Source organism: Coregonus lavaretus, assembly GCF_964263955.1.
Source record: "Coregonus lavaretus genome assembly, chromosome: 6".
Lineage (NCBI taxonomy): Eukaryota > Metazoa > Chordata > Actinopteri > Salmoniformes > Salmonidae > Coregonus > Coregonus lavaretus.
The window spans coordinates 61,120,787-61,142,328 of NC_139993.1; the positions used below are offsets into that span (position 1 = coordinate 61,120,787).

General features: G+C 45.1%; 2 protein-coding genes across 3 annotated transcripts; one reads left to right on the forward strand and one right to left on the reverse strand.

Annotated features, from left to right (window-relative positions):
- Positions 1-2,458: 2,458 nt before the first annotated feature.
- babam1 (BRISC and BRCA1 A complex member 1) lies at positions 2,459-7,425 on the reverse strand. 2 transcript variants are annotated; one of them, XR_014613355.1, is made up of 10 exons: positions 7,307-7,421; positions 6,120-6,551; positions 5,878-5,936; positions 5,654-5,774; positions 5,413-5,491; positions 5,267-5,291; positions 5,043-5,172; positions 4,707-4,793; positions 3,082-3,348; positions 2,459-2,922 (listed from the first exon to the last, which is right to left on the reverse strand). XR_014613355.1 is itself a non-coding variant. In XM_084163168.1 (9 exons), the coding sequence occupies exons 2-9, from the start codon at positions 6,537-6,539 to the stop codon at positions 3,148-3,150; spliced, it is 1,122 nt and encodes a 373-aa protein (XP_084019294.1). In that variant the 5' UTR covers positions 6,540-6,551; positions 7,307-7,425; the 3' UTR covers positions 2,459-3,147. The 2 variants fall into 2 exon arrangements, 1 of the variants encoding a protein (XP_084019294.1); XM_084163168.1 differs by having other exon boundaries at positions 2,459-3,348; positions 7,307-7,425.
- A 678-nt stretch (positions 7,426-8,103) lies between these two features.
- On the forward strand, positions 8,104-21,496 carry ushbp1 (Usher syndrome 1C binding protein 1; the record flags this gene model as incomplete). The annotated part of the gene is made up of 13 exons (XM_084163909.1): positions 8,104-8,309; positions 9,201-9,412; positions 9,538-9,674; positions 10,329-10,492; positions 10,724-10,933; positions 11,171-11,499; positions 11,633-11,773; positions 14,997-15,085; positions 15,319-15,463; positions 15,651-15,894; positions 16,785-16,943; positions 20,308-20,393; positions 21,370-21,496. The coding sequence occupies exons 1-13, from the start codon at positions 8,304-8,306 to the stop codon at positions 21,494-21,496; spliced, it is 2,049 nt and encodes a 682-aa protein (XP_084020035.1). The 5' UTR covers positions 8,104-8,303.
- Between the last annotated feature and the right edge of the window lie 46 nt (positions 21,497-21,542).

The window sequence follows — 21,542 nt, forward strand, 5'->3', positions numbered from 1 at the left end:
CAGCCCAGGCTCTGTATTCTTCCTGTCTCACCCCTCCCAGACACCAGCCCAGGCTCTGTATTCTTCCTGTCTCACCCCTCCTAGACACCAGCACAGGCTCTGTATTCTTCCTGTCTCACCCCTCCTAGACACCAGCACAGGCTCTGTATTCTTCCTGTCTCACCCCTCCCAGACACCAGCCCAGGCTCTGTATTCTTCCTGTCTCACCCCTCCTAGACACCAGCACAGGCTCTGTATTCTTCCTGTCTAACCCCTCCCAGACACCAGCCCAGGCTCTGTATTCTTCCTGTCTCACCCCTCCCAGACACCAACCCAGGCTCTGTATTCTTCCTGTCTCAACCCTCCCAGACACCAGGCCAGGCTCTGTATTCTTCCTGTCTCACCCCTCCCAGACACCAACCCAGGCTCTGTATTCTTCCTGTCTCACCCCTCCCAGACACCAGGCCAGGCTCTGTATTCTTCCTGTCTCACCCCTCCCAGACACCAGCCCAGGCTCTGTATTCTTCCTGTCTCACCCCTCCCAGACACCAGCCCCTGTATTCTTCCTGTCTCACCCCTCCCAGACACCAGCCCAGGCTCTGTATTCTTCCTGTCTCACCCCTCCTAGACACCAGCCCAGGCTTCTCACAGTCAGACCTCGTCACCACAAACAACTGTGGCCGTGGCCCGTGCAGCACTGTGGGGAATAGTTGTTATTCTGTGATCCCTGAGAGGAGGACAGTTCCCCATTGTTGTAATGTTGACTCCTCTATCGTAGCTGATCCTGTGTCTGTGTGCTGCCTGGGGCACAGGAAATAGCATCTGCATGTGTGGATCACATTGTTCATTCCTTTGGAGAAGGAATGTGATCCGGAATTTGGCATTTTGGTGGTTCAGCATGATATCTGGCATTTAATACAAATTGTCATTTTCTATAATTAATCAGAAGTTACTGGAATTTCTGTTTCGTAATATTTGTTTGTACTATTTTTAAAATATTTTTTTTTACTTTATAAAACATACACATACAAATTACAACATACAGACGCACACCATCATCCACAACATCACACCTGCCCAGACCCACCTGCTCACACCCCCATCTCCAGCGCCCGCATCTCTCTGCCAAATGGCCTCAAACTGCACAGTTGTGTTTCTCTCTGTCGCCCACGCACTTTCAACATTGGTTGATTTCCAGTGTACGTTTTTTCAAGATGATTGAAGAGAATTTCTGTTTCTGGGGGGCTGCTGTGAGCACTGTGAGAGAAGTGCTGAAAGATTTGTTTTTAGAAGCGATGTGTATAAAAGCTGGCCTAATTTACTCAAAGTGAGACTTTGTTCTCGTGTTTCTTGGCTATTTACATTGTTTTTTTACAAGCTAGGTTGCTTTTCAATGTTTGAGTTTGCTTCCACTAATAGCAAAAAGAGATCTCTACTAGTGAGACTCACTGGACGACTCCAGTGGCCCCATTACCAAGGTAACCTACATTTTGTATTTAACCAGGTAAGTTGACTGACAACACATTCTCATGTACAGCAACAACCTGGGGAATAACTACAGGGGATGACTGAGCCAATTGGAAGCTGGGGATGATCAGGTGGCCATGGTGGTAAGAGGGCCAGATTTGGGAATTTAGCCAGGACACCGCGGTTAACATCCCCTACTCTTGCGATACGTGCAACGGGATCTTTAGTGACCACAGACAGTCAGGACACCTGTTTAACGTCTCATCTGAAAGACGGCACCCTTACACAGGGCAATGTCCCAAATCACTGCCCTGGGGCATTGGGATATTCATTTTTTAGACCAGAGGAAAGAAAGAGTGTCTCCTATTGGCCCTCCATCACCACTTCCAGCAGCATCTGGTCTCCCATCCAGGGACCAACCCTGCTTAGCTTCAGAGGCAAGGCAGCAGTGGGATGCAGGGTGGTATGCTGCTGGTTAAAGTGTCAGCTGAAAAATGTTGTCTGTGATATTTTGGTTAAAAGACTCAGATCACAGAATATTAAATTAAATCGAGCAGTATACCACATTACGTCTTACTAGTAATACATTTCTTGTTTTAGAAACATTGCTAGGCGTGCTCTTCCGTTTTTTGGTGTAATTATGGTGTAAACAAATATTTTGGCTGATAAATAAATCTGAGTGGCAGGTAGATTTTTTAAAAACTAGGTTTTTTTAAATCTAAAAACTGATTTTATTTAAATCTACCTGCCCGTGGCTGGTATACAAAAAAAGTTAGTTTTAGTCCCGGATTCCATGTCTCAATATGTCAGACCAAATTATACATTGGTCTCTAATCTCAACAGATACCCCAACAAAGCAGTATATTACCAGTGAAACATTAAAAAGAGACTGTGTGGCCCCTCGAGGACAGGAGTTGTCAACCATTGCTTGACCAAGGACATATACTACCACCTAGTGGTGAAAAGACATACCGGGTCTGGAACGCGTCACATAATGGATGTAGACTAAACCTAACGTTTATCTTTTAATCATCAGAAACAGATCAACGAAAACACAATTGACAAAACAACAGGCAACATCAGTGGGAATATAAACAGCTGATCTGATAAGGCAAACTTACCCACCAGAGGGTGTACGGATGTAAAGAAAAAGAAAATGAATCATAGTTTACAACCCTTCCCAAACCCAGACAACCCATTACAACAACCTTGCTCCTGATAGTGTATATAGCTATATTTAGTCATTTCAATGTACGTTTTCCACAAGCCAGCCATGGAAATGGGTCACATCTATTGTGTAGGCCTAGAAGTACTGCCATGGATTTCACTCTTTAAGACTTGTAGGGAAAACACTGTCCCCAGATCAGGTTTAAAACAAAATGGAATACATACACACATGCTTCCTAATGTCCCCATTGTCATCTCCTAGCAACCCATCTCCTTGTCCAGTTAGAGCAGTGTTCTCCAACCCTGGTCCTGGAGAGCTACAGTGTGTGCAGCCGTTTAGTCCGGCGCCGGGCACTAACACACCTGATTCAACAGGCTTTTGCTCCAGCCCTGCACTAACACACCTCTTGATTCAGTGTCAAATGAACAAAAGCCTGCAGACCCTGTAACTCTCCAGGACCAGGGTACTTTGGAGACCCCCATGTTAAACACTGGCCTCCCCCTGGGGTCTGTCGCTCTACCAGGCACCTCCAGTTAGACGGTGGCCTCTACATCCTGGGGGTCATCTCCCTCTAGCAGGCTGTAGGAGGCATGGCTCTGGAAGGGTCTCTGGAGGGGGTGGGACAGCAGCTTGGCCATGCAGTTGTGGAGCTCGATGGCCGGCCCACACAGAGATACCTCAAAGCGGTAACAGGTGCCTTTAGAGTCCAGGTTACAGAATGATGTGTAGATGTCCTGCAGAGAGAACAGAGAGAACACACTCATGTAAGAAATGACAGTTTAAGTGAAAGGATATAAGGATATCTCTAAGTGGAACAGTTTTTCAGGTTTCAGTGATAGAACAGGAAGTACACATTTGTGGATTCGACTATTTCAGCCACACCCGTTGGTGACAGGTGTATAAAATCGAACACACAGCCTTGCAATCTCCAATGACCAACATTGGCAGTAGAATGGCCTTACTGAGGAGCTCAGTGACTTTCAACGTGGCACTGTCATAGGATGCCACCTTTCCAACAAGTCAGTTCGTCAAATTTCTGCCCTGCTAGAGCTGTCCCGGTCAACTCAAGTGCTGTCATTGTGAAGTGGAAACATCTAGGAGCAACAACGGCTCAGCCGCAAAGTGGTAGGCCACACAAGCTCACAGAACGGGACCAACGAGTGCTGAAAAATCGTCTGTCCTCGGTTGCAACACTCACTACCGAGTTCCAAACTGCCACTGGAAGCAACGTCAGCACAAGAACAGTTCGTCGGGAGCTTAATGAGTTTCCATGGCCGAGCAGCCGCACACAAGGCTAAGATCACCATGCGCAATGCCACGTGTCGGCTGGAGTGGTGTAAAGCTCGCAACCATTGGACTCTGGAGCAGTGGAAACGCGTTCTCTGGAGTGATGAATCACGCTTCAACAGACAAATCTGGGTTTGGTGGATGCCAGGAGAACGCTACCTGCCCCAATGCATAGTGCCAACTGTAAAGTTTGGTGGAGGAGGAATAATGGTCGGGCTAGGCCCCTTAGTTCTAGTGAAGGGAAATCTTAACTCTACAGCATACAATTACATTCTAGACAATTCTGTGCTTCCAACTTTGTGGCAACAGTTTGGGGAAGGCCCTTTCCTATTTCAACGTGACAATGCCCCCGCGCACAAAGCGAGGTCCATACAGAAATGGTTTGTCGAGATCGGTGTGGAAGAACTTGACTGACCTGCACAGAGCCCTGACCTCAAACCCATCGAACACCTTGGGGATTAATTGGAACGCTGACTGCGAGCCAGGCCTAATCACTCCAAGTCCCTGCAGCAATGTTCCAACATCTAGTGGAAAGCCGTCCCAGAAGAGTGGAGGCTGTTATAGCAGCAAAGGGGGGACCAACTCCATAATAATGCCCATGATTTTGGAATGAGATGTTCGACGAGCAGGTGCCCACATACTTGTGGTCATGTAGTGTATATGAGCTGTAGGGTGCCACTATCTTGCGTAAGATGGAATCTTCTTTTTCAGCTGCATCACTTTCTCACATAGTAACATTTCAGAGCTTGGATGAATGTCTGTGCCGTTGTTCTCCTTTAATCCCTCCCTCTCCTCGTCCACTCACCCTCCAGCTGGCCTCATTCCCCTGCTCCTCAGCCCCGTTGTGAAGGTAAACCACATCAAAGAAGAAGTAGGGAGACTGCAGCATGTTCTACAGGATGAGAGAAGGACAGTTAGTGTCTCTGTTCAAATAGACAGCGCTGGTATAATACCACAAACACTGAGAGCAGAGCTAGGTCTCACCACAGATATAGACACGTAATACCCGCCACAGCTGTACACAACAGTATTCAGTGGAGAGTCAGAGCAGTAGATGGCTGATAAGGTCATTGATCCAGTAGTACAGTTAGCAGTAGACAGTTGTAGGTTGATACAGTGGTGGTGCAGTATGGTCCCTTACATTGACAGCGTCTGAGGGGCTGAACTGCAGCTGTCCAGCGTGTCTACTGTAGATGAGGAGAGTCCTGACTACAAACGGAGGGGGGATGGTCTGGATGTTGTCCATCAGAGGAAGCTCTATCTTCTGACGGCTACAGGGACAGCAGAGGATACAGGACAACCGTTAGAACCACAGCAGAAGGGAAAAGTAGAGAAGTGACTAAAGGAGGAAGAGATGGAACTTACATAACACTAAGAAGATCCTCTAGATCTGGTGAAGGATATTAAGGAGAGAACTTCCAGGATGTTCCAACAGTTTCAATCATTCACAATACCACGCTAGACTACACTACAGGCTGAATGTGTTGTTGTTGTAGTGACAGGAAGGATACTGAAGGTCTCACACACATTGGTGTCCAGGTCATAGAGACAGCTGCACAGCTCCCTGGGGTCAGAAGTGAAACCTGACAGCTAAGAGAGAGCGACACACACACACATACGGAAAGGAAGGAATAGAATTCAACTCAAATTGAGAATACAGTACTGTGTGATAACCGCGTAAGAATAACTGTTTGGTTGTGGCCATCAGGAAAAATAAATGTACTTAAAAGTGAATGGGCCAACAACACTCACCCACAAGGCATCATCATTAACAACCACCAGAGCAAACTCATGGCGCTTGTCAATCTTGTGCTTCGTTCTCACAAACATCTCAATCATTTTCTGGGAAATATTGAGAGCGTTGGTCTTGGATCTGAAGGGAGCGAGGAAAAGATTCAGATCTTTGGTCCTCGTTAGAGAGTGGTCACTTCACCTGTCGTCAAGCAGATAAGAGATATACCAGAAGTAGAGCTTACCCATTGAAGGACTCCAGCTTTTGCGATGACATCTCTTCAGAGAGATCCAAACAGATTATCTGTCATAATAAAAAAAAATAGGATTACAATCTTATAACAACCTGGTCTGAACCAATCACTCTGCAAGTCTTTTCATCTAGCCTAAATCACAGGGAGTGAACTGCATTAGCCCAATATCTCTCACAATGACATCCCTTTGATCTCATTCAGTTTCTAGTCATCAACAGTACAGGACCACGCACCACTTTCTCTGGACAGTTGACGCGGGGGGCTCGTAGCTGGAACTCTGCCGTGGGAGGGATGGGGGGCGCCAGAGGGGGAGGAGCCTGGGTGGGTTTAGGCCTGTCCTTGGCTACTGGCGTGGGGGTGGCCAGGCCTACTATGGCATTGACTGTAGCAGCCACTATAGGGGCCACAGCCTGGGCTGTGGTGGCAGAGACTGTGGTGGTGATGGAGCTAGGAGGACTGTCGCTGGTTGAGGCCTCCCCCTCCCCCTCCACTCGGCTGCCCACTGCGGGCTGCTGGGTGCTGGGGTTGCTGTTGCCTAGGCTACCAGTGCTGCTGCGCCGGTCCTCTGCACCCTCCGGGTTGGAGCGTGTTCTGGGCCGCAGCTCCACCGATCGCTCCTCTCCGTCTGCTGGGCCGGGCTGTGGCGTTTCCATGGATCCTGGTTGCTGCGGAGATATATAATCATATCACATATTTTAGATATTCATTTATTTTAAAGGTTATTTGATGGAAACAGATAAGCTTAAAATATGGACATAATTAATGATATGTGTGATGCATCGGTGTGGGTTAGTGCTCTCCGGGCTCCTTGAGATGTCCCTACCCTAACAGTTTTAAATGTCAACTTCAATGGGGTGACGTCAGAGTTGGGACGTCCCAAGGAACCCGTTTAGACATCCCATCTGTGTGATGCATTGGCCGGCCTGCTACTGCTGGGGGGAGAGGTGTAGCCCTAGTGCGAGTGGCGGAACCAGGGCGGATCCCTAGTCAGACAAATCCACACCCCTTCCTCAGAAATACTATCGGCTGTCTATTGGCCAAATTAACCCCACCCGAAATCCAAAAGATGCCAGGTGTAGGCAATCAGTGACGAAGCAACCAGCCTCTCGACAGCAACTGTGAATCAAATAGCAGTTCCCTTTTTACTGTACAACCGTTTCCGGACAGGGCAAAATGTGAGCCAAATCTCAAAAACAGCGCGAGAGGTTGCATATTGAATATATACAGAGGATGTTATCAAGATGAATCCATAGCTAGCAAACCAGCTAGCTAACTACTGTAACTAGCACTGTAAATGAAGACAATCAAGACACCGGCTCAGGCGGCTGGCTGGCTAGCTAACGTTAGCAATCTCAGCATCGAAACTAAACCATACGTGAGATAATGCATAAACATAGCTAGATTTAAAACGCCAACTTACGTGTTTTCCAGCAAATACCTCGGTTATACGTCTATAAAACGAAGAAAACTAATTAAATATAGTTAATATTTCCGCTAACTATTTGTTGTGTACGGCCATCTTCCTGACCGGAAGTAAGTAAATCAGGAATTCCGGTAGTGGGGAATTGTGGTTATTGTAGTCCAAATATGAAATTGTCCTGTAAAATCGTATAATACTTTATGTAATCAAATACATTGTTTCTAATTGTATGTCAATGGGTCCACTTATTTTCAACAAACAAGTAACTTCCCCTTTATATGATGACACAATTCAAATAATTAATAATGCAATTTGAAGTTTATTAGTTCATCATAAACATGAAGTGGACTTGGAAGCGCATTAAGAATGATTACCAACCATATCGCCACTCAAATGCTTAGCTTCTGAAAGTGGGCATCTCAACTGAGATAAAAACACAGTATAAAATCAGAGACAAACAGGAAGAGATCAAATGAGAGAGAGAACAAGGGCTGGGTTGGGATCACTATCTGACTTTTTCCCCCAATTGCTACAAGATGCCAAAACGCCTGTATCTATGTATTGTGATATCCTGGAGCTGAGATGGAGCTGGAACAGACAGAGTGCTGCCACTGAACTCCTAAAACTAGAATACCAATACACCAGAGGCTTCACACAGATAGGAAGAGGGAGAGAGATACAGAAATAGAGAAATAGAAAGAGAGAGAGAAATGGTGAGTGTCTGAGAGAGAGCGAGAGAGAGATAGGGGGGGGGGACGGAAAAGTGCTGCCAGTCGAGCAGGGTAGGCAGACAGCACACAGGCAGGCAGAAGTTTACAACAGAGAGAAACTGAGGAACCGTTGAAAGGTCTAATTATACAAAACAACAGGCAACGGGATAGCAGTGTCTGGCTGCAGCAGCGCCACAGAGGTTAGCTCAGTTCTCAAGTGTTTAATGGCAGTCAGTGGACAACAGATAGAAGCAGGAGAATCACAGTGAACTTCTGACACAGAAGCCATGGAGGTAAGTCTATCATGTCCTCTTTGGTAACGTCATTGTTTTTCAGTCTGTCTTGGTGTGTTGTCAATTTGATCTCGTACCAAACCAAGCATGGCACACGTTCAAAGGTGATGACTGCTGGCACGAAGACATTTGAGGGGTAGCCTTCCTAACAGCCTTCCTAACAGCCTTCCTAACAGTAATATTTTTTTTACTGTGAAGGCGATGTCACCTGTACAGGTACAGTAACCCATATTTTGCAATTAACTCACACCATTGATGCCTTTCATTGAACACTTTGTGTGTTAGATAATGCAGGAACCAGCTTCTTTTATTACTTTGAAGTGTATCTATCTGGTTGTATGATTGTATCTTTGAGAGCTTGATATCATCTGTGGTTCCACCCCTAACCCTCCACATCTTTCTGTCCACTGCTTACTGTGTGTTGTTCAGGTACCACAGTCACTAATGTTCCTTATACATTGCTTAAAAGACAACTGTGTTTAGCAGTTAAAGTAGGTTGATTTGTACATTTATGCACTATCAGAATTAAAGCAAGTAGTTGTGAAGAGTGATGTTGTTTTCAGTTTGTCATGAGTTATTGGTGTTTTTGGGCCACTTGTTTCTGAGCAGGAAGTGGTTTTGCAGGATGCTTCTGTTTCCTCCTCTTCCGCTTCTCAAAACAATGGCTGTCCAAAGAGAACAACAATAACCTCCATGTCATGAGCACAGCAGCTGTCGGTCATTTAATGGAGAGCTCTATGGAAAGGTCATATCAAATCATAAGTCTTTGTTTACAGTAAAAAGCAAAGGTCAATGAATTGACTCTACCTGCTGTAAATCTGGTATAAAACAGGGCCAATATATTTTATGAAACCAAAAGGAGTCAGAAAAATGTCCATTATTTCCACACAGGAGTTCAAACGAGGGAGATCTGATACCCTGGACACACAGTCAGAGGGTGAGGAGATGAACCCGGTTACCCTGGTAACCACAATGGCCGCTGACCCAGAGGTGAACTCTGAGCCCTCCCAGGCAGAGCTGGCCCAGTGTGAGGCCGAGGTGGGAACTCTACTCAGCATCATTGCTGAACTCAACAGGAAAATGGGCGCATTACAAGCACCAAGGTGTGTCTGTGAGAGAGAGAGAAAGAGAGAGAGAACTGACCCTTCATGGAGCGTTAAAATATCACTAGACTTGCCCTGAGCTGCTGGTTCATAGAACGATTTACCACTTCTTCTTTCCTCTTCAGTGATCCAAATGACCTTAAACCACAGGAGCCAGTCATCCTCCCTCCGGCTCCAGCCTCCATGTCCAGCCCTCCTCCATCCCTCTGCAACCCGGAGAAACACACTGGCACTGCATCTAAAGCACCAGTAACCAACAGAGGTTGGCATTGGCTCCATGGCATGACTTCACAAGTCACAATACCCACACATCCATCTCTCTCTCTGTGTGCTGTGCCGTGCTTTGTGGCATTGTGCAGGAAGGGATGATGGTTGTTGTTTTGGCTACTGTGCCAGGCCAAACATAATCTATTTGTGTGTCCAAAGAAAAGAACAACCTCTATTATTTCAGAGATTTCATTTTCTTGGTAATCCACGTGTTTTAGTTTCTTGGTCATGATCTTCTGAATGCTTATTTAGAAACACTAGAAACCATTCATACTTTTCTCTTCTTCGGACAATCTGCAGTTTCCCCATATCCTAACCTCATCCCCAGGTTACTGCAGAGCTGCCTGGGGACGGGATTACCAATATCCAAATGTTAGCAGTTGAGTACAAAGAGTGGACATTCAGTACGTTAACCACATCCGTTCACAACATTTATAATGAATAGAATATATAGACTTTCTATATGTTGTACAGATCTTTAGTGATGACCATAATAGCGTATGTGCTCTGTGTTGTCCTGCAAGGGGTAGTGGTGAGGTGTGGTCAGAGCTCCAGGGGGTCATGTCTGCTCTGTGTTGTCCTGCAGGGGGTAGTGGTGAGGTGTGGTCAGAGCGCCAGGGGGTCATGTCTGCTCTGTGTTGTCCTGCAGACGGTAGTGGTGAGGTGTGGTCAGAGCTCCAGGGGGTCATGTCTGCTCTGGAAGGTTCCATCAACACCAGGAGGGCCTGGGCTGTCTCTAACACTGCCTATGGTCAGGACAGACAGACGGAACACCTCACAGCCGCCAGGGACAGCTGGGTACAAGTCACACAGGTGAGGAGGGATGTGACATAATTTATTATTACCATGTAACAAGCTAGTTGGAATAACGCTTTATCAACTTGAACTATATTTAAACAGGATATTTTCTAACACAGGCTACAGTGCTGTAACTGCCAGTTGAGTGACCTATGTAGGCTAATTACCATGTGGGCCTCAAAACCTAATTACCCTGGAATCATGCCTATCTAATTAAGTTAAGTGTGACCTCAAACCTCTCCTCAGGTCTTAGAGGAGATGGAGAGAGAGTTTGGGATCTCGTACCCGTCTGGTCTGCCCCCTGAGGAGCGTCAGCAATACCAGAAGGACATCCTGGCACTTCACCAGCGGAACTGTGCCCTGCGCAGCACCCTGCAGAGCAGACAGGAAGAACTGGAGGGGGCAAAGGTCACCGTAGGAGACATGGAGGTTGAGAGGAACAGTCTACAGGAGAGGGTAGGTGGATGTGCAACAGGCTACATCTCAATATTCCTAGATCTAATAGGATTTGTGTAATCCATTTGGTGGAAACTCCTACTAGCCAATCAGAGAGGTAGGGAGAGCTATTACTGTGCAGTTTGCTGTATCTTTCTGATCTAGCATAATAATGCTTTGGTTGAAACCACAATGGTCAAACTATTTCTGTCTGCTGGTGAATGGCTAAACTCTCTCTGTCTATGGGTCTGGTACCAGTTACTGGGTCTCCATAAGGCGTGGCGGTCAGACAGCCTCTCTCCTCCCTACAGCTCCTCAGGGAGCTCCAGTGGTGGGGTTCTGAGTCCTGGCTGGGCCTCCCCTGTTTCCCCTTCATTCCTTGGCTCTCCTCCCATCCCCGGGTCACCTCTGTTCCTCAGGAGACCCACCGCCATGGGGGTCTTCCCGTCCCTCTCCACTGGTGGGGACATATCCTCCTTGGCCTCCCCATCACCGTCCCCCTGGCCTGGGAGTGTCCCACCAGGCAGCCCCTGTCCTAGCCCCAGCCCCAGCGTCAGCCTGGAGGGTGAGACAGAGAGACTACAGAGGTACGTACAACTGAGAGGGTTAAATTACAAAATTACAAAATGGAATAGATCCCAGCTCTGCTAGTGTGGGACAGTATTTCCCAAGTGGTGTGTTGTGTGTTGTGGCCTTGACCTCCCTCGCTATCCCCAACAGGTGCATAGAAAGGCTGAAGGCCCGGAACGAGCATCTGACTGCAGCTCTGGGCAGGAGAAAGGGAGAGTCAGAGCAGATCAGTATGACGCTCAGCAGACAGGAAGCTGACAGCACAGCCCTGCAGATGGCTCTCCAATACTGGTACACACGCGCACACACGCACGCACGCACCCACCCACACACATGCACACAAACACACACACACGCACACACACACACACACACACACACACACACACACCACAGGCCTACAACTTCACAATGTAGTTTGACATAATAATGATAATAATAATAATAATAATAATAATAATAATAATCAAATGTTATTTGTCACATGCGTCGTAAACAACAGGTCTAGACGAACAGCGAAATGCTTACTTACGGGTCCTTTTCCAACTATGCGGAGTTAAAGATAAAAAAAATCTAAATAGAAATAGTGACAATAACGAGTAAAAATACCATGACTATATACAGGAAGTAGAAAATAACATGACTATATACAGGAAGTAGAAGAACCGAGTCGATGTGCAGAGCTACGAGGTAATTGAGGTAGATATGTACATATAGGTAGGGGTAAAGTGACTAGGCAACAGGATAGATAATAGACAGTACCATCAGCGTATGTGGTGAGTGTGAAAGTGTGTGTGGGCGTATGTAGTGTGTACGTGTGTGTGTGTTGGGGTATCAGTGTAAGTATGTGTGAGTGTGTGGGTAGAGTCCAGTGTGTGGGTAGAGTCCAGTGTGTGTGTATAGAGTCAGCGCAAGAGAGTTAGTGTAAAAAAGGGTAAATGCAGGTAGTCCGGGTAGCCATTTCATTAGCTATTTAGCAGTCCTGTTTAGCAGTCTTATGGCTTGGGGGTAGAGGCTGTTCAGGGTCCTGTTGGTTCCTGGTAGAGCTTGCCGTGCGGTAGCAAAGAGAACAGTCTATGGCTTGGGTGGCTGGAGTCTTAGACAATGTTTGGGGCCTTCCTCTGATACCGCCTGATATAGAGGTCCTGAATGGCAGGGAGCTCGGCCCCAGTGATGTACTGGGCCGTACTCATTTTACATTACATTTACATTACATTTTAGTCATTTAGCAGACGCTCTTATCCAGAGCGACTTACAGTTAGTGCATACGTTATTTTTTTTCATACCCCCTGTGGGAATCGAACCCACAACCCTGGCATTGCAAACGCCATGCTCTATCAACTGAGCTACATCCCTGCCGGCCATTCCCTCCCCTACCCTGGACGACGCTGGGCCAATTGCGCGCGTTGCAGTTGCGCCTTGCAGTTGTTGTACCAAGTGGGTATGCAGATAGTCAAGATGCTCTCAATGGTGCAGCTGTCTACGTTTTTGAGGATCTGAGGGCCCGTGCCAAATCTTTTCCGCCTCCTGAGGGGGAAGAGGCGCTGTCGTGCCATTTTCATAACTGTGTATGTATGTGTGGACCATGTTAATTTCTCAGTTATGTGGACACGAGGAACTTGAAGCTCTCGACCCGCTCCACTACAGCACCATCGATGTGGATGGGGGCGTGCTCGCCCCTCCGTTTCCTGTAGTCCACGATCAGCTCCTTTGTCTTGCTGATGTTGAGGGAGAGGTTGTTGTCCTGGCACCACACTTCCAGGTCTCTGACCTCCTCCCTATAGGCTGCCTCATCGTCATTGGTGATCAGTCCTACCACCATCGTGTTGTCAGCAAACGTAGTGAAGGGGTTGGAGTCGTGCGTTACATTGTAGCACTTCATCTCGTCCACCAGCCGGTTCTTTCTCTTTCGAACATATGTGGTAGCAATTGAGCCTGGGGATGAGGTTATGTAGCACTGTAACCTACATTTGTGTTAAATTTACATACAGTTGAAGTCGGAAGTTTACATACACCTTAGCCAAATACATTTAAACTCAGTTTTTCACAATTCCTGACATTTAACTCCCTGTCTTAGGTCAGTTAGGATCACCACTTTATTTTAAGAATGTGAAATGTCAGAATAATAGTAGAGAGCTTTTATTTCTTTCATCACATTCCCAGTGGGTCAGAAGTTTACATACACTCAATTAGTATTTGGTAGCATTGCCTTTAAATTGTTTAACTTGGGTCAAACGTTTCGGGTAGCCTTCCACAAGCTTCCCACAATAAACAATAAGTTGGGTGAATTTTGGCCCATTCCTCCTGACAGAGCTGGTGTAACTGAGTCAGGTTTGTAGGCCTCCTTGCTCGCACACACTTTTTCAGTTCTGCCCACACATTTTCTATAGGATTGAGGTCAGGGCTTTGTGATGGCCACTCCAATACCTTGACTTTGTTGTCCTTAAGCCATTTTGCCACAACTTTGGAAGTATGCTTGGGGTCATTGTCCATTTGGAAGACCCATTTGCGACCAAGCTTTAACTTCCTGACTGATGTCTTGAGATGTTGCTTCAATATATCCACATAATTTTCCTTCCTCATGATGCCATCTATCTTGTGAAGTGCACCAGTCGCTCCTGCAGCAAAGCACCCCCACAGCATGATGCTGTGGTTTTGGAGCAATGGCTTCTTCCTTGCTGAGCGGCCTTTCAGGTTATGTCGATATAGGACTCGTTTTAGTGTGGATTTAGAAACTTTTGTACCTGTTTCCTCCAGCATCTTCACAAGGTCCTTTGCTGTTGTTCTGGGATTGATTTGCACTTTTCGCACCAAAGTACATTCATCTCTAGGAGACAGAACGCGTCTCCTTCCTTGTGTATGACGGCTGCGTGGTCCCATGGTGTTTATACTAGCGTACTATTGTTTGTACAGATGAACGTGGTACCTTCAGGCGTTTGGAAATTGCTCCCAAGGATGAACCAGACTTGTGGAGGTCTACACTTTTTTTTCTGAGGTCTTGGCTGATTTCTTTTGATTTTCCCATGATGTCAAGCAAAGAGGCACTGAGTTTGAAGGTAGGCCTTGAAATACATCCACAGGCACACTTCCAATTGACTCAAATGATGTCAATTAGCATATCAGAAGCTTCTAAAGCTATTACATCATTTTCTAGAATTTTCCAAGCTGTTTAAAGGCACAGTCAACTTAGTGTATGTAAACTTCTGACCCACTGGAATTGTGATACAGTGAATTATAAGTGAAATAATCTGTCTGTAAACAATTGTTGGAAAAATTACTTGTGTCATGCACAAAGTAGATGTCCTAACCGACTTGCCAAAACTATAGTTTGTTAACATTACATTTGTGCAGTGGTTGAAAAACGAGTTTTAAAGACTCCAACCTAAGTGTATGTAAACTTCCGACTTCAACGTACATTCCATGGTGAGACCTTTTCCTCTATGACTATGTGCTTTGAGAGTATGTTACTGCTGCTATGTATACTGATGAAACGTTTTCTCTGCTTGATTGACAGCGAGGAGTGTGAGGAGGCCTACAGTGAGTTACTGTCGCTGTACGAGGGCAGGAAACAGCAGGTCATACCACACTGGAGACAGATAGCAGGTGGCTAACACACACCCACGTCACACACTCACAAATGCACGTCACACACACATGCCTCAATTACTCTTTATGGAAAACACACAAACACACTCACAGTTTGCACACACACATGCACGCACGCACACACACACACACACACACACACACACACACACACACACACACACACACACACACACACACACACACACACACACATACACACACTCACAGCAATTCATTCATCTTCCCAGGCCCAGTCATGGAGAGTCAGCTGCCCAACAGGCCGTCCCTCTGGAGTCTAAGAACTGAGGAGTTGTCCACCTCCTTCTCAACACCAGGGGGCGCTGTGGAGACAGAAACGCACATCCAGACCAGGTTCCATCGCTATTATACTGCGTGCGTCTCTACAAAAAAGGCTGTCTGTGGATGATCAAATAGCATCTTCTGAATATAAGTGAAAAACGGTTATTGTCCACACCATGTGGAAATCTCCCTTTGGCTTCATGCATTAACATTGACAAACATTTAGAACTGAAACAACATCAAAACATTGTCTGATAACACACCCCACTCTCCACCACAGGGGGTCCGAGGTAGAGGGGTGCGAGGCGGACATTCGGGAGCGTATCGAGCGGTTGAAGCAGGACAGGGCAGCAGTGTGTGTCCCTAAGCCAGGGCCTGGGGGAGAGGGGAATCTCAGCCCAGATACAGGCACCCTGGGTGGGCCAAGAGGGAGCCGCGGAGGACAGGGGGGCCAGGACACCTCCAACCCACAGAGCACCAACAGAGAGAAGGCTGTTCTGCTCTATGAACTGGTCACTGTCAGGGTGGGTGATATATACTGTACAATACCCTCTACTGTACTGTGTCGGCTTTACATTCAATTCATGAAATATGAATCTGAATAGTAGAGTCATGGACACACTATTCTGTCTTTGATTGCCCAACAGTATAACTATACCTTTGCTGAATACATGATACATGTGTATAGTTTTGACCAAAGAGAGATACAACGATTGTCTTTTTTGTTGTTCAATAAGCAACTACACAGTAGACTGTAAGATCCAGAGCTGAAGATATCTACATAATAATCATAGTGTAATGAGATTAGCCCAGAAACACGGTGAGGAATCAGAATAATTATTTCAAAAGAATAATTGAGTTGTTTAAATTCAGAAGGCTGCTAAATTCATCCTCATTTGCATATAGCCAGAAGAGGCCAAACCTTTTATAGAGGCAGATATTTCCAGACAGATATGTCCGGACAGATATTTCCGGACAGATATTTCCGGACAGATATTTCCAGACAGATATTTCCAGGCAGGTATTTCCGGACAGATATTTCTGGACAGACTGATCTACATCGTCATTGTCCCTTTTCTATGCTGTGAGCCATCTGGAAGCTTCCTCTGATGCACCAAAAAGCGAAACCAATATTTATAGTCTCGACACACTTTTTTTTTTGTCTCGACCCAAAACAAATCCATCACTAACTACTAATGTGTTCTTCAGGAAATGTCTGAGCTAGACGATATGGTCATATCTTATCTCTGTGAACCTCTGTAGCTCAGTTGGTACAGAATGGCGCTTGCGATGTCACGATAGTGGGTTCTATTCCCCAGGACCACCCATAGGTAAAACATGTATGCATGCATGACTGTAAGACGCTTTGGATAAAAGCATCTGCTGAATGGAATATTGATTATCTATTTTCCAGGAGGAGATGTCGGAGCTGCGAGGTCTTATCCGTCTGACGGAGAAGGAGCGGAGGTGTCTGGACTGGAGTCTGATGGCTCAGAAGGCGCAGGATGCAGCCGGAGCCCTGATCTCTGAGAGCCTCGCTGAGGAGATAGAGGACAGGAGGACAGAACAGCAGGTAGCAACCCTAACCCTAACCCTAACCATAACCGAACACTTACCCTCACCTAACCCTTACCTTAACCTTAACCTAACCCTTACCTAACCCTAACCTAACCTTAACCTAACCACCTGAGAGCCTCACTGAGGACATAGAGGACAGGACAGAACAGCAGGTAGAAACCCTAACCCTAACCTAACCCTAACCCTAACCCTAACCTAACCGTTACCTTAACCTAACCCTTACCTTAACCTTAAGGAGGCAGTGCGGTCAAAAAACGTGATTTCGTGTTTTTTTAATGGTATTTCCACACTATGAAGTCGAAATATCACTCTGATATTTTTTAAATGATGATAATGCCCTTTTAGTGTAAGAGGTTGTTTTTTGTGCCTAGATTTCAGCCTGTTCAGGTGGCCGACAGCATGACATCACAATCTGATCGGATTATTCTGATCAATGACCAGTCATCTTTTATTTGTCCTCCTACTTTGAATGGGTAGGCGGAGTCTAGCTCTAGAGTCTAGACAATCCTATCCACCAATCAGCGCTGTGTATGTAAATATACTTTACGTTTTTTTCAATTACTTTGGTGTTATTTTCACAAGTATGTGGTGAATTTTCAAAACTCTTAGTACAAAACTCCAAACTGGTAATACCAACCTGGTCTCAGAGCATTTTGTATTATTCTGTATGTAAATCCGAGACACTCCATTTAGTATGATGTGTTACGTTTTGTATGGTATGTATTAATTTGTGGATGTGATATTTTATGATATTTTATTTTATGAATTACAATTTGTATTATATGTTACGAATTTGCAAAACATACAATATGTTACGAATTTGAGAAACGTATTATATTTTACAAATTCTATCTAGGTTAGCTAACATGCTAAGTAGTTGCAAAGTAGCTAAAAAGTAGAAAGTAGTTGAAAAGTAACTAATTAGCAAAAATGATAAAGTTGTCCATGATGAGAGTTGAACTCGCAACCGTTGGGTTCGTGTTATACGCCCACTCATCCACCCTGACCAACCACCCTACTTAAGTAACCATCCGTCTTATGTAACCATATCAAACGTAACATGTCATACTAATTCAGTCCCCCGGATTCACATTTACTATGTTACGTCTAGTCTATGAGACCGGGCTGGTAATACTTGTAATGCAGCAGGTCTGATATTCAAAACCTTTTATTGTGCATTCATTTTGTTTGGAGACATCTTTCACCATACAACCACTGATCCAAAATATACGTTTACTGTAAAATACCATGAGAACATTGATGTAAATCACCAAAACACAACAGTGATATCTTCTCAATTTAGTTGTTTTAACAACCAGTTAATCCAATAGCAAAAAATGCAAGATACAGTACATGTTTCAAAATTGTCTTTTGAATGTAATATGCTACAGTACTGTAAATGACAGTACATTAGGCACTACCTACCAAAATGGACTGAAAATCGAATTTCCATAATTTCTATGCCATGTGTGATCAAAGGTGTGACAATTGAATACATTTTTCACAATCATTGATGCGGAAGGTAAATGTATTGTTCCGATACCATTACAACATAGATGTACTGTAATGAAATTAAATTAATGAAAGAAAGAAACATAACATTTAGCAGGTACTGATTTGCATCAAGCCTGTCTTGAGCATTTGGCCATAGGTTCTCATCGATATCGCAGTAAATGTCCTCATTGTTCATGCAGCTGGGGAAAAACCTTTCGGCATGGCGAATCCAAGCCTGACATTGGTCTGAATTGATGTCATCGCATGCCTCATCCATGGCCTGAAGGAGGGTGGCACGCTCATGGGGATGGCAATCATACTCCTTCCACATGTATTGTAATCATATATTTGTATTTTACAGTATTGTATTGTACTTCTATATTGTAGTTGACCTGTGTGGCTCAGTTCGTAAGAGCATGGAATACTAGAAACACCGGAGTTGTGGGTTCGATTCCCTCTGGGGTCAAATATGAAAATGTATGGACTCACTGTTGTCACTTTGGATAAAGTGTGACGTCTGCTATGTAAATGGCATATATTATGGTATTACAGTGCAGTATTGGCCAATGCTATTTTAGTAAAGCAGTGTGAAACCCCCTATCGTTTTGGATACCTGTTTACTGCACAGGGCATGCATTTGTAACACACAGTACATCTCTGATCTTGTCAATATCATAATAGTCATCATCATAATAGCACATTACAGTATATATCATACTTTTATTTGTTCATACTTTACACAAACATATACTTTACAAACATACATATTATGTAGTTCTCAAAATCCGTAGTAGACAAACCAGTTTAAAATCTATAGGCTTAAATTATTCATTAAGCGCAGTTGGATTAAGTAATAGTAAAATGCATTTTAACAAATGAGAAGACAATTATATAAAAAGTAATGTGAGCATTGCAAAAGGCAATTACTTTATATGAACATGTCTTGCAATGTGAAATGTGTATTTTTAGATGAAACACTGATTAGGTTTGGTTAAAAAGTGACTTTATGATTGTGTGTGTTGAAACAACCACCTTTTTGATGATCTGTTTTGAGTTTTGTACTAAGAGTTGTGAAAATGTACCAACACCCACAGAATCAGACTGAGCATTTCAATCGGAGGCTCATGGAAATACATGATTAAAAAATATATTTATTAGACACACAGTAATGATTTAAAATCAACATTTCTCGTCAGTCATCTTGAAAACACGTATACTTAAAAACTGGAAATCAAACAAATCCTCCGTCGTTAAAACACAATGGAAAGGTCAAAAGCTTTATTATCTAAATGTTGAAAGTGCGTGGGCGACAGAGAGAAACAAAATGGTGCAGTTTGAGGCCATGTGGCGGAGAGTTATGCGGGCGCTGGAGATGGGGGTGTGAGCAGGTGGGTCTGGGCAGGTGTGATGTTGTGGATGATGGTGTGCGTCTGTATGCTGTTTACATGTGTATGTTTTCTATTGTTTAAACAATAACCAAAGTACCAAAAAACTATAACTAATAGACGGGTAGCGCCCCTCCCTCCCTCCCTCCCTCCCTCCCTCCCTCCCTCCCTCCCTCCCTCCCTCCCTCCCTCCCTCCCTCCCTCCCTGCCTACTGTTGGATCACTACATCTTACCAATGCTTTGCGTCTGTAATGTAGCAGGTTCAAGCCCTGCTCTGTGAATTTCACCCTTAATCGCTTCTTTAACTTTAACTGAACTCATGAGTTCAATGACACAGGCCCTGGCCTGACGTGTTTCTGTCGCTGTTATTGTAGACGACTTATGACACCATATTGCATCAGAGGGATATAAAGCTTAGCACGCTAGGAGCTAATGAGGATCTAATTACCTGTCATCTGTGTGCCTGTTGTGTGTTCCAGAGGACTGCTGACAACAAGGACAAGCTAAATATCCCTGGGCCTCAGAACCGCACCATCCTTCGAGAGCTACAGGTCGTCCTGCAACGGTCAGAAACACTTAAAAAACACAAGGGAATATTTTCATATGGTTTCCAGGTTACGGGATAACATTTTAAGATGACACTACTTTGTAGTCAAGTGTGAAGTTCCAGAAATCTTCAAACAATGTCAAAGAAAATTGCTCCATGAATCAAGGTCAAAGTAACATTCACCAAATGTTACTGCTCTGGAATGTTCTTTAAGGGACATTCTCAGAACACTGAGGACACATAGAACTTTGAGGAACACAATTCCCAGAAATGGGTTCAGGGAACCAAACTAGCTGTCTCTCCCCCATCTCCCACACTTGCCTGGAGGCCTATCAGTTTGTAGACATATAGTTTTGGTTCTTTACATTCAATATAGAACGTATAATGAGAAAATAAGTCCTCAACTGACTGTACCCTAAAGGCCTGTTTGTCGTCATGGGGTACTAGCATTACTTACATTGAGCATGTACCAAAGGTCTTCTGTAATGTGTGTGTGAGAGTTTATGAGTGAAGGTTTGTGTGTGTGTGTGTTTGTGTGTGTGTACTTACAAAGAGGTATTCAGCTGATCAGAATCACTTCAGTCCATACAGGCCTCCTCTCAGGGCATCTGTTGCCTGGTGTTAGACTGTTGCTTAGGAACACTATCAGGAGAAATGCAGACTGAGGATGTAAATTGTTACTGGCTGTCTGCTGGGGCTGTCTGCTGGGGCTGTCTGCTGGGGCTGTCTGCTGGGGCTTACTGCTGGGAGGGTGTATACCTTCCAGATCAGCACTGAGGGTCCTTGAAGTTGGGTGTGGGAGGAATGATAGTGTGTTTTGTTCTGCCTCAGGCTTTGTTCAAATACTTGACTTAAAAAATACACCCTGCCTTACTTGCAGTAATGGGGCTGGGTCGTCATATGTTGAGAGAAATGAAGTACCACACCCACTACGAAGCTTTGTGGAACAGTAAACTCACCCCTGTGTTGTGGTTTTGGTGTCGGGGTCCCCCAGGGAGCAGGTGCTGAAGAGGAGGGTGTCGACGGTGAGGGAGTCTCTGGACTTGGTTCTCTCCGACAGCGCCTCTCGCAGGAGAGACAATGACGAACAGATGGCTCGGCTCGCACAAGCGCACGGGTAACCAGGAAACACACTTCCTACTTATATGACCACTTCCTGTCCTCTAC